The sequence below is a fragment of the Cornus florida genome, unplaced genomic scaffold, assembly GCF_030987335.1.
Source record: "Cornus florida cultivar Cherokee Brave unplaced genomic scaffold, ASM3098733v1 CherokeeBrave_3.0.0_Hap2_Chr06, whole genome shotgun sequence".
NCBI classification, from domain to species: Eukaryota; Viridiplantae; Streptophyta; class Magnoliopsida; order Cornales; family Cornaceae; genus Cornus; species Cornus florida.
The window spans coordinates 85,135,892-85,148,176 of NW_026775576.1; the positions used below are offsets into that span (position 1 = coordinate 85,135,892).

General features: G+C 35.1%; 1 protein-coding gene across 1 annotated transcript; it reads right to left on the reverse strand.

Annotated features, from left to right (window-relative positions):
- Nucleotides 1-1,421: 1,421 nt before the first annotated feature.
- LOC132312490 (loganic acid O-methyltransferase-like) lies at nt 1,422-6,256 on the reverse strand. Its single transcript, XM_059810868.1, has 3 exons — nt 6,117-6,256; nt 4,158-4,814; nt 1,422-2,005 (listed from the first exon to the last, which is right to left on the reverse strand). Exons 1-3 carry the CDS (start codon nt 6,207-6,209, stop codon nt 1,667-1,669), a joined length of 1,089 nt encoding a protein of 362 aa, XP_059666851.1. The 5' UTR covers nt 6,210-6,256; the 3' UTR covers nt 1,422-1,666.
- Nucleotides 6,257-12,285: the final 6,029 nt, after the last annotated feature.

Genomic DNA, 12,285 nt, shown 5'->3' on the forward strand with positions numbered 1-12,285 from the left:
TTGGAAAGGAAAAGGTGAAGTGCTTATATATAGGTGTGTCACTCCAATTGGTATGAGGTCTTTTGGGGTAAAGTCCAAGAGTAAAATCGTGCTGGCTCAGGCTCAAAGTGGACAATATCATACCATGTGGTGGAGTGGGCCGTTACAAATGGTATCAGAGCTTAACCCAGCCGGAAGTGTGCCGATGGGGATGTCGGGCGGGCCTCCAAGGAGGGTGGATTGTAATGACCCCGTGGACAGGTGTGCCGTGGGCGGGTGCGAGACACTGACAGACTACCACACTCGTGGACAGGTGTGCCGTGGGCGGATGCGAGACATTGACAGACTACCACACTGGTGAGTTACGGGTGCACAATCCCACATCGCCTAGGAAAAGGAAATGTAATAAAGCCCAAGAGTAATACCATTAGAGCACTGGTGCTGGGGTTTGAAACCGAACTTCCATCTAAGAAGATAGATGGGGCAATTTAAGTGAAATTCATATAGATCCAACCTTCGATTCACTCATGAGGTTTCGGCGTCTCCAGTTTTGGCTCTCTTTAGTTATGATACTTTAGACCAATTCACAAATGGGAGAAAAAGTGCAACACTAGAGAGGGCACCACGAGAAAATAATTTTGTTTCAATATTACTAAATATGGCTAGGTGGCCTTATAATGTCTTCTATACATGTGCGATGCCATTTTTATTTGATTGGATAGAAATTTGCATATACATTCATATGAATAATTTGTAATAAACTTGGACTTCATATAATTCAACCTTCTAATTAGCAAGCCGAATCATTAATAGTCTATCAAATTTTCAGCTAGTAAATACATATCATCACTATTACCATCGTCCTTGCCTTAAGTCCTAATAAATGGGATTGGTCAGCTAGTAAATAGTACCTATACTCTAAAACTAGTGGATACTCAAATGGTCCAAAATAATAAGTTAAAAATTATGAATAAAAAAATTTATTGATTCTATAAATGCAAGAACAGAACAAGAAATATCACTACATAAACAAGTAAAAAGAGTTGTCAGAAAATGTAAAACTTGTTACAGTAACCATATCAAAGGTTTTGAACTCTGAAGAAAAAATTATGTGACACTCCATTGCTTAAATCCAAATATCATAAAATAAAAATAATAATAATAAATGAATTCTGAGACACTTAATGCCAATATCAGATCCTTTTCCATACCTTCAAATAGATAGTCTTATTATACATATCTATCTTGGTGATGATTTCAATTGAAGTACATATTGTAGTTTTATGTGTTGCCATTTGAACTCAAATCGCATCACGATATATTCAATTCATCAGCATAACATTGTCCAGGCAAAAGGGTTCTTGCAGAGCCTTTGGGAAATTATAGAATAGGGGAAAGAGTATCTTCCTGTAAATCAAATTCAAAATCTGCCAAATTCAAGATTTCAGCACAAAATCTAAATTTCTTATTGATTGTTGACAATAAATAAGTCTCAGGGTTTAGTTTTAACCATTTTATCGAGGCACCAGTATATTATATCTCTCTTCTTCTTTCTTTCTTTTTTTTTCTTTTTTCTAAATAACATTATAGTATTTCTCCATCTACCAAAAAAAAAAGAAAAAAAAAAAAAGACAGCAACGACATGTAAATTACCCTTATAATGTGACCAATACCATCCGAACTCACATCATTTATGCTTTAAAACAAAATATACTTGATTTCTTTCATTGTAGCTTTTGTCCAGTAGGCAGGAAAACTCTGCACTTTTTTTAGAAATCCTTTCAAACGTTTCGCCAACAATCTCACTTCCAAAATGTTTGGTGAAAACTCCTTCCATGACAGCTCGTAGGTGCATTATGAATGTGTGCGCATCAAACGGGGAATGCATCTTTGACCTTGGATCCATCATCTGCATTCTCTCAATACTGAAACACCCGTTTTCTTCTACGAGCCTTGAAATTTCCTTGGGGGAGGGACAATACGCAGGTATGTTAAATGAATCCACTTGAGCTTCACGGACTAATCCCTATAATAACGGTTTGCATTAACGGGTTACAGTGAAAATATAATGGAAATATGATTTAAGTGCAACATAGATTTATCAAAATGTAATGCATAATGCATATTCTGTGAGATATAAAATTGTAATATTGGCGAATTTTGGAGTCAAAACTTAATGATCGAGTTGTAATCTTTGTTTATCTTAAGTCTCAGTCTTTTGGAGCTGAAGAGCAAGTTCCTCTTATTGTTGCATCCATTTAGAACATTACGTAGTACAGGTCTGTGTGTGAGGAACACTAGTGAATATTTTTAAGGTTGGGTACGAGAGCTAAGGTTGGCATTGTCATTCAACGCAGTCCAACCAGTTGCACTTTATGTTCGAACAAGTTGCATTTTCTGAGAAAAATAGCTCTCAGGAAAAATCCAACCAGTTGCACTTGACAGTCCAACCGGTTGCACCATCAAGTCCAACCGGTTGCATTAGCTTGGAGATGCGAAAAATCAGATTTTGGTAACTTTACAGTTTCCATTTTGTACCCAAACTTGTAGGACAGTCCTTTAAAATCTTTTTCCACTTATTGTAAGGACTTACTACTATATATATATATATCAGCTTTCTAAAAACCTAGGAGAGATTCTGGTGGCTTCAATAGAAAAATAAAGTATTCATCTTTTACTCATCATTGAAGCTTTTTGAGAGCTTTTTCAGAGAAATTTGATTGTTTATTGAGCACCCGTCCCCATGAAGAATATTCAGCTCATTTTGATTACTATTCCGCAAAGTTGGGCCTAAATCTGGGAACCTTTTACAATCAAGCCCATATTGCAGCCCCATCCACACAACTAGAATAGCCGGTTCCATAAGCTTACAACCCTTTTGTTGCGTGAAGGTAACGCCACGGAAGACTGACCAAAACTTTGACTTTGACGCCGTACCATGACACGAAACAGAGCAGCACATAGCTCGAACAAAGCAAAAGAAGGGAGACTTAAACCAACAACAAAGTACTCTAAAAAGGAACTTCACAAAGGAAATGGATACATAAGATGGGTGGGTAGATGCCAAGATGCACGAGTATTAACAGAGAAGGAGCTCTAATTCCGTGAGAAGGGTTCGGAGTTGAGTCTCATATAGATGATGGGAAATGAGTTGTTTGCTTTCCATTGCCCAACAATTAGTGATACAATTCTAAAACATGCCTAGCTCGATGATAGGTTTGGGACGCGAAATCCCAATTCGAGAAAGACTTTGTCGGCCATTTAAGATTTCCTTCATCACCTAACCACAATCCATAGGCCATGGCTACTAGTTTTGATATAGAACTATCATTGGATCGGCCCGCCATGGAACCAAAGAGAAGAACCCCTTTGATAGATAGAGGAGGAGGAAGGCAAGCACCGACAACTAAAAACCAAAAAAAAAAAAAACACAGAACAAACATGAGAATTAAACAGGAAACAAAGGAGAGTAGAGCAATACATGGATCAAAAGAAAAGATCGGCATAAATCGGTTATTGATTCTTCCAAGGCGCAAAAACCCCAATTTTACAAGCCTCCGCTCACATGTGCCCCTCCGGCTATACAGCCGACAAGATCTACGAACTGGAGAAGAGATGGAAGCCATCTCAGATAAGCTACACCGTCTTGGAGACATCTCCAAACTATGATAAATAGAGGACCCTGACTTAGCGAGGTGCAAGTTGAGACTCGGTTCAACTTCTCTCACGCCACCTCCCTCTCCTTCGGAAAATATGGAATCTCTATATCACTGAAACTTGATGTTGATGAAAGAGAATCGCCATCAAAACCACACTCTTTGATTGGAAATAGGAAAAGCGGCGCTTGGAAACCCTAGCAAAGAGGTGGAAGATAGAGAAGGGGAGAGCAAAATTCTTGGTCGGGGGAGAGGAAAATGATACACTACTGGAAATGATTGGTACTTTGTTACTAAATGGCAAAACCGAAAAAATAGAAAAAAAAGTCCAAGTTTGAACTTACTTCGTATTTGAAAATAAAATTTAAAATTGGGACTTCATTGTCTTAATAAAAATTTTGTAGGACTTACTCGTCTTTAAATTGCAAAATTAGTACTAGACTGTAATTTTGTAGCTTCAATTGAAGAGCTGAATATTGACTTACTTTGTAGCTTCAATTGAAAAGCTGAATATTGACTTACCTCATTCACCATATCCATGAGTGTAGACCCAATGAAATCAATCAGCAGACCAGACCGCTGAGAATAATGGATATCATCCGAAAGACCAGGCATGAGCACTACCATCATCCCTCCAGCCACAATCTCTTTAGCTCTAGCATTCAGAAAGTTCTTCATGTCTTTTGTAAATTGAGCTGCATAAGCATTTGCTACTTCCTCCGACGCACTTGGGTAGAAAATTCTTCCCTTGTTCCATGCTTGTGAGTTTTTGTCGAGCAACTCTTCAGGCACCTTAGAGAGCCAGTGGAGTGCAGTGGAGGAATACACAAAATGGAGAGAGGACTCCGGGAATAAGCGGCCATAGAAAGAACCTGGCACTCCAGCAGCAAAGTATTGCCTACCATGAGGGAGGGATGCGAAAAGTGTATTGAAATCATTGGATGCATGATCGTTGAAGAACACTTGGAATTCAGGCACTTTAGAACCATTGCCTTGGGAAAGACACTTTTTCTCCAAGGCTTCAAGTACATTTTGCATGGCAATGAAGGTATTTGGCCCTACTGAACATCCCAAATCTGCTATGCACAATGTGTTTGAATTAGAAATGAGGCTTTTTATGTCGAGCTTCTTTGCAATTGCTTCATCGATCATTTCTTTAGCATAAAGTGAAGATTCTCTCTGTAAAATCGAAAAAAGATGTTACTGCTCTTGTTGCTATAATCATCATTGTCATTGCTATCAGATTCGGAATGCTTTGATCATCGTTAACAAATACAATTAGTGCATGGAATAGTAAAAACTACTTGATTATACTTCAGAGATGGCGAAACCTAGCTATATGTCATGACTGAATCTGTTATACCGGATGGTATTCCCTCAATATATGAGCTCATTTATGCTATAGTTCTTGAAATATGCTATTCAAATTGGGAGAAGGGCACCCACAATAGAACTAATTTAAAATGAGGCTGAAAATCTGGGTATAATATTGAATATGTCTTTGACAGATCTGTTGGACATCCACCTCACATATATATCTAAAATTCACGTTCTTTTTATAATTATTCATAAAACCATTCTATTATGTTTGTTGGACTCTGTATGATAGAATACCATCGCATCCTAGGAAATAATAGATTAGTATAAAAAACTGTGAATATTTAGTTGCATTCCAATATCTATAGATTAGTGTATCTGATGGCTGAACATACCGATATAGCCTTTAACATGATATAGCAAATTATGGTTGAATTGATTCTGTAATGTATGTATACCTTATGTTTGAAGCAACAGTTACTGTTTTTATGGCCTATTCAAGTATCTTCCTTAGAAGATGGAAAATAAAGGATATAGCATGTTCAAGTATCCCATTGCCAAACCAACTGGTCAGTGGCCTAGCGGTATTAGGCCCTTATCTCTCAAAAGAAAGTCTAAGATTCAAGACTCAGTAGAGGAACGTGTGTGAGAGTAGCAACTAAGAAAAGAAAAAAAAAAAAAAAAAAACCAAAGTCTCCCATTGCAAAACATGAACTGATAGACAACAAAGAACAGTACTAACTCACAAACTGATATAGTAATTTCTACAACCAAGTACAAAATGAGCTTCAACACAACCTCCACACACTAATCATAAAAGAAAAGAAGAAAAAAAAAACCCAAAATTCAATATTTATACTTCAGTTATCTGTTTTACATTTTCCAGTTAGGGGGGAAACTGTATGGATACAAATTTCTGAATATTTTATTTCCTGTTTTTGGAATTTGAATACTTTTATATCAAAAAATATAGAATTCTTTTCCCTTACGAATTACTGAAAGAATTATGTTTTTGGGGTGAATATAAGTCACCCGATTGACTGAAATGTTAAATTCATCACCACCATAAGCCTTGGCAAATCTAATAATTTATAGAACAAGAGTACCTATTCAACAAAATAATCAGATGCTGATATACACACATATATACATGTAATCTAGTACCTGATAGGTGGAGTTGCTGGTGTAGCTGTAAGTGCCATCTCCACCATTCATCGGATATGACTCTGTCATTGCCACTGCTTCCTTGTTGCTCATCTTTCTCTCTCCGCCAAATTAATTGTGTGATAGGTCAGAGCTCTTTGCTATATTATACGTAGTACTATATATATATATATATATATATATATATATATATATATAATATATACACACACAAAATAGATGGATGGATAGTGTTAAGACACATGGCTTTGATAGTCTCTTACAATTGGGAGGTATGAATGTGGGGTCCACAGAACACTGTATAATATTTATGTAGTCTGCATTGGCGGCTCTTTCGTGCCGCGTAACACTGACGATTCTAGTACCACTTTGTCACTTTGTAGGACCAAATAAGAATTGCCGATTCTATTACCATTTTGTCACTCTGTAAATTTTCAACAAAATTGTCTATCATTCGTTACGAGTGACGTACTAAGACCCGGACAAACATGTTATTTGTTGGGAATTGTCAACGGTCAATTTGGTGACTAGAGAGGTCACGTGTGAATTGAACTTTTGCGAGTTCTCAAACTATAATCCTGGTAATAGAAAATATAAGAAAAAAAATTAGAGCTCGGTCATTCTTTTGTACCTTATGTTTCATTTGGTTGGAGAATGAAAAAATAAATAAACGAGAAATATCTAGATATGGAAATGTGTGTTTTTCTCATTTTATGTTTGGTAGAATAGAATGAATAATAAAAAGAATGGATAGGATGATAATTTTTTTTGTTTGCTTGGCACAAGGGGAAACTAATTTTTATATATTTTTTTTATAGGGGTGGCAAAAAAGGTCAGAAACAATCAACCCGCACATATCTGCCTACTTTTTAATGGTTTTGGGTAAACTATATTTAAGATGGGTCAAAAATGGATTGGATAATTTTTAATCACTTAATTTGAGGGTCAAGATAGATTAAACATGGTTTTCCATATTCAACTCATATTTCACCCAGCACATAATAGACACACAACACATATTTATTCTATATTGCACTCAATTCATTTCTCTTTAAAATTCACTCACTCACGATTAAGGTTACAAGTTGGGTTGGGTTGGGCCAGCCCGAATATTTTGGACTAGTTTCACGGGTCAAAATTTATTATTATTATTATTATTTTTTTTCCAAATATGCAAATTACATTTTCCTTTTCCATATTTGTAAATATCAAAATTTTTAAGAATTTTTTTTTTAAAACATTAATATTTTGGGTGGGCCGGTTGGGTTTCATGGGTCAATTTTATTTTATTATTAATTTTTTTTTTTACAAATATACAAATTACATTTTCCTTTTCCAAGTTAGTAAACATCAAAATTTTAAAGAAAATTTATATTTTTTAAACATCAATATTTTTGGCGGGTTGGTCAGGTTTCATGGGTCAATTTTTTATTTTTTTTTTCAAATATGCAAATTACATTTTTCTTTTCCATATTTGTAAGCTCACTAAGGGTTCTTAACTTTTGCCTTACTTTGCTTTGCAAATTTTTATTTTTAGCTTTTTATGCTTTACTTAGCTTAGCTTGTTTCTTTGCTTTAAAGTTCCTTTACTTCACTTTCCTTGGCTCCAAGTACCTAGCCAATCAAGAATGAATACAATAAGTAAACAAAATAAAATAAAGTAAAAAAACATCAAAGGAGTACTAATTCCTATTTAATTCCAAATACGGCGTTGCTTATCCACGGTAACGGCGCCAAAACTTGGTGTCCGTCCGTCGTTCAATGCACCAAAGCATGCTGTGTGATGAAATGTGGCCAAGTTTGAATTTGTAAAATGCTACTACCACTCCTAACTACTAACGTAGCAAGAGTGAGTAGGGATCATCCCAAGGGAAAAACAAGGTATTTCAGAATCAATGTTGGATTAGTAGGTCGAATGATCAAAAAAGGGGTTTGTTGGTTGAGTTATACTACAATTTAAGTTAAAATAATACAATGTAAAACAACTAAACAAATGAGGTGTAAAGAATGAGAGAGAATTCTTGGGACATAGAGTTCACCACTAAGCCTTATCTTTCTAGACATTCAATATTTTTGATAAATTAGGGGGATTATATATTGTAAAAGAAGTGTGTGCCATTAATTGAAATATTAAACTTAGATGGCCAAGTAAGCATGCATTGTCTAATCAATCTAATGAATAGCACAACATATCAAATTAAGCCATTAATCATTCCATAAGCCAACAATTAATGCACACTCAAGAATTTAGAGGAAATATACTACTTATACTCATAAGTATGGAATATCAAACAATAAGAATAGATTGTCCACATATCTAGGAAATTAAAGCAATTACGCTACAATTATGTTAATGATATTAGAATTAAACTAATTAAACTAAGGAGGTAGCACAATTCATCAAGAAATAAGTATGAATCATCAAATAAACCACAAGATTAATCAATTAAGCACCATGTCTTGACCATCGCTAGATTCATAATATCAACACACATAAACATGCATCAATGTCACAAAATTTAGAGAAAAACACATGAACATTCATTCTAGCATACATAGACATATTGTAATACTCCCAGATCTCCGGATGCGGGTTGGCCAGGCCCACGCCGGATTACCCGAGGATATCAAACCAATTAGCAATAAACGAACACAAATACAATTAAGAAAACAGGAATAAATAAATTGCTGAAAAGAAACTAGAATGATAAACCAAAACTGAAAACCTCAAAATAAAATCTTATAAATAAAGAATTAATTTGATACATCCAATTTCTCTAATTCTAATACAACTCAGGAATCCATCTCTAATGGACCCCCAATAATCCAAACAGAAATGAAAACTACTTAAAGAATATCTAGAGTAAACCATGGAGAAACGTCCTACGTCGTCGGAAGAGTGAGTAGTAGTCTCTGCTCAGCATGATCAAGTCTAAGTCTAGGACTGATGAGTACCTGAAAAATAGAGGTGGGTCAGGCCTACGAACAAGTTCTAACCTACTACAATCCAAGTAGAGACTCGATACACATATACATTCTAACTAACTCAACAATAGCTATTAGTCCGTACGTATGTATATTCACACTACAGGACTCTCGCTGGACTATGGAGAGGGTCTCAACCTGAATAGAAGGCAACATGCGAAAACGCACCCATAGGTAGGCATGAGTACCTAGACCTAACAGGGTACACCTCAACCTCTCATATCCAGCTACGCATCCTACTGCATATACGCACCCTAACCAACGAGTCTGAGACTTAAGCTCATCTTGTGGTACCATAAAAATATATTTAAAATCCATTCATATCCATCCATAGGAAATTCAATAAATCGTTCAGCTTATTCAACCACACAGACTTATATAAGAGATCCAATAAGTCGTTCAGTTTATTCAACTGCACAGACTTAAATATAAGGAGAATTATGTTTTTATAATTCGTACCCTTATTCCAAAATAGGTAGGATTGAGTATTTTGAATCAGTCTGTCCCTAGTATGCCACCGTCCCATACCGGTGCATACAATCCACAAAATCTATATAATTGATAGAACAGGTAAAGTTGTTCACCAATTAAAATCCATAAGGTAAGAATTAGCGTTTTGAGCTAAACCATACCTAGTATATCACCGTCCTATACCGGTGCATACAATCCTTTATATCCATGTAAATTATAACATATAAATAATAAGCAAGTAATTTACAGTCCAAAACCAAATATCCATATCATTGCAGAAAAGTGATTAAAGTTTCAATAATTTAAATCCAAGATCTAAACCATGTAATTGCAAGAAATGGTTTAATAGTTCAACAATCAGTATCCAGAGCATGCATAGATCAGTTTTAATAAATCAACAACTCTATCATGCATTTAAATAAGTTTTATAATCATATTATAGTCCAAACAATTGCTGAATTAATTTAAGCAATTTAGTTCTTTCCATCCAGTAACATGATTCTCTAATAAGATTAAAATACAGAGAATAGGTATAATCCATTCTGTAATCCACTATAAGCATAATAATAACATTATCAGAATTAACATGCTCACTTTAAACTATTCCAAGATATTCAGTAAGTTTATAAGACATAATACTGTGTATTTAGCAACTAGGTTCCCATTAAGTATAACAGAGCAACCAAGTTCCAGTAAATTGATCATACATATCATACATATAATCATCAATTTAATTCCAAGACAGCATAACAGAACATACAAATTGACATGCTTACTTTTATACCAAACCAACACTAACTGGAACAAGTTAAATTCTATACGTCAGTTAATCCATAGCTAGCAGTAGTTAAAGTTTAAGCATACTTGTTCCTACCACTGTTCCGTGATTAACATGGTGAAACCATCCATAGTAATCTGCTAAATTAGTTTTTAAGCATTTAAACTCTTCATCTCCAATGCCAGTATCCGGATTTTCCTATACCAACTTATGTTCTGTATCACCTTGAACAATGGTGTTTTAATACACAGTAATCAACTCTTAGAAGTTATAATATGGAGTTATATCATCTCAAAACACCTCAATACAGCTCCTACTAGAACTTAAAAATCCCAAAATCCGAGCACCACAGCCCAAACGGTTGCCCGAAAACCCAGAAAATTGAAGAATTAAAAGAGGCTGCTCCAAACAAGTTGGAGCCACCTCCAACCAAGATGGAGCCGGCTCCAAACCACTTGGAGCCTCCTCCAAGGCACTTTGAGCCGGCTCCAAAACATTTTGGAGCCGCCTCCTTCATTCTCTCCCCTTATCTACTTCTTCTCTTCAACTATGTCTTCTTCGGTGACGTTTAGTTTGATCAGTCCTCAACTCTAATGATTTTACTGAATAAAACTAAGTTCCAATGTCCTAGATATTGTAAAAACCATTAATCCTAGATCCACTCTAATTAAAACAGAGTTCTACAAGAAAGAATTTAAAATAAACAAAAACGAAACATATAAACATATACCGTTACAGACGAACCTAAACATGCAAACCAGATTAATATCTTCCAGTATTACAAGCTAATTTAACTCTATTTATATCAATTCACATGCATTATACATCCAGTTCTGTGCATTAGTTTATGAGTTAAACACGAAAAACCATAAAACAAGCAGTATAACTCATGGCTACCTTCAGTGGAAAATAACAGAGACATATAATCCAGTTTACTTTTAATTCTTATACATTCCTGGAGTTGCATTAGACATGCAAAAAACACAAGTCAACGGGATAGAGTTAGGATTAGAACTTGCCTTTGAGATTTCGGTTCAAAAATCCCAACGTCGTTTTCTAAGTTTCTCCGGCGAACTAGGAAATCCTCCTCTGTTCCTTCCCTGCCTCCACTGTCGTGAATAGGGTTCTAAAACCCTAGGCATAACTTAATACCTATATTTATAGGTTTACACAAGACCTAGGTTCAACATATGTGACTTCTCCAATAACCCTAAGTACTGAACATATTTTAAAAACTCATTTAACTTAATTACCTAATTAAACAATTCCTTACAACAGTGAGATCAAAATAAACAAATAAACAAGTAAGCCAATTAAATACAAATAAATATATAATTAAATTAAACCAACCAGTCAATTCACACATCACATAATTCAAATTTCACACATAAGCACCTAAAAAAAATAAAATAAATACTAAAAACAATAAAATAAATAATAAAAATTTCGATTATATCCTTTTCAAAACTAGGGGTATTACACATATGGATAGAATTAAATGATCAATAGGAAATATTAAACTACACAAATAATGTAGAAACAAGATTTATATAAATATAAGGTTAAAATAAGAATTACAACACAAATCTCCACTAATTACAAAGCATCAAAGTCTGGGAAGCATACTTAGGGCTATCTCTAGCCTCAAGAAAATAGTTTAGCCACTCATTGATGTTGTCATCCAACCCTCAAGGGCTTTCTTTATAGTTGAATTCATCATCTTCCCTTGGTGTTCTTAGTAGAAACCCTAGAAGAGTGGAAGAACTTTCCCAAAATGTATGTTCTCTCTCTAATCTTTAACCAATTCTCTCTCTAACTAACTAACTTCCTTATTAAAAATAGCCAAATTCCTTATATAGGTAGCTCAAATGTCACACCCAATGGTCAGACCTCGTGCACTAGGACTTCAAATGATTGCACCACGAGCACACCTTC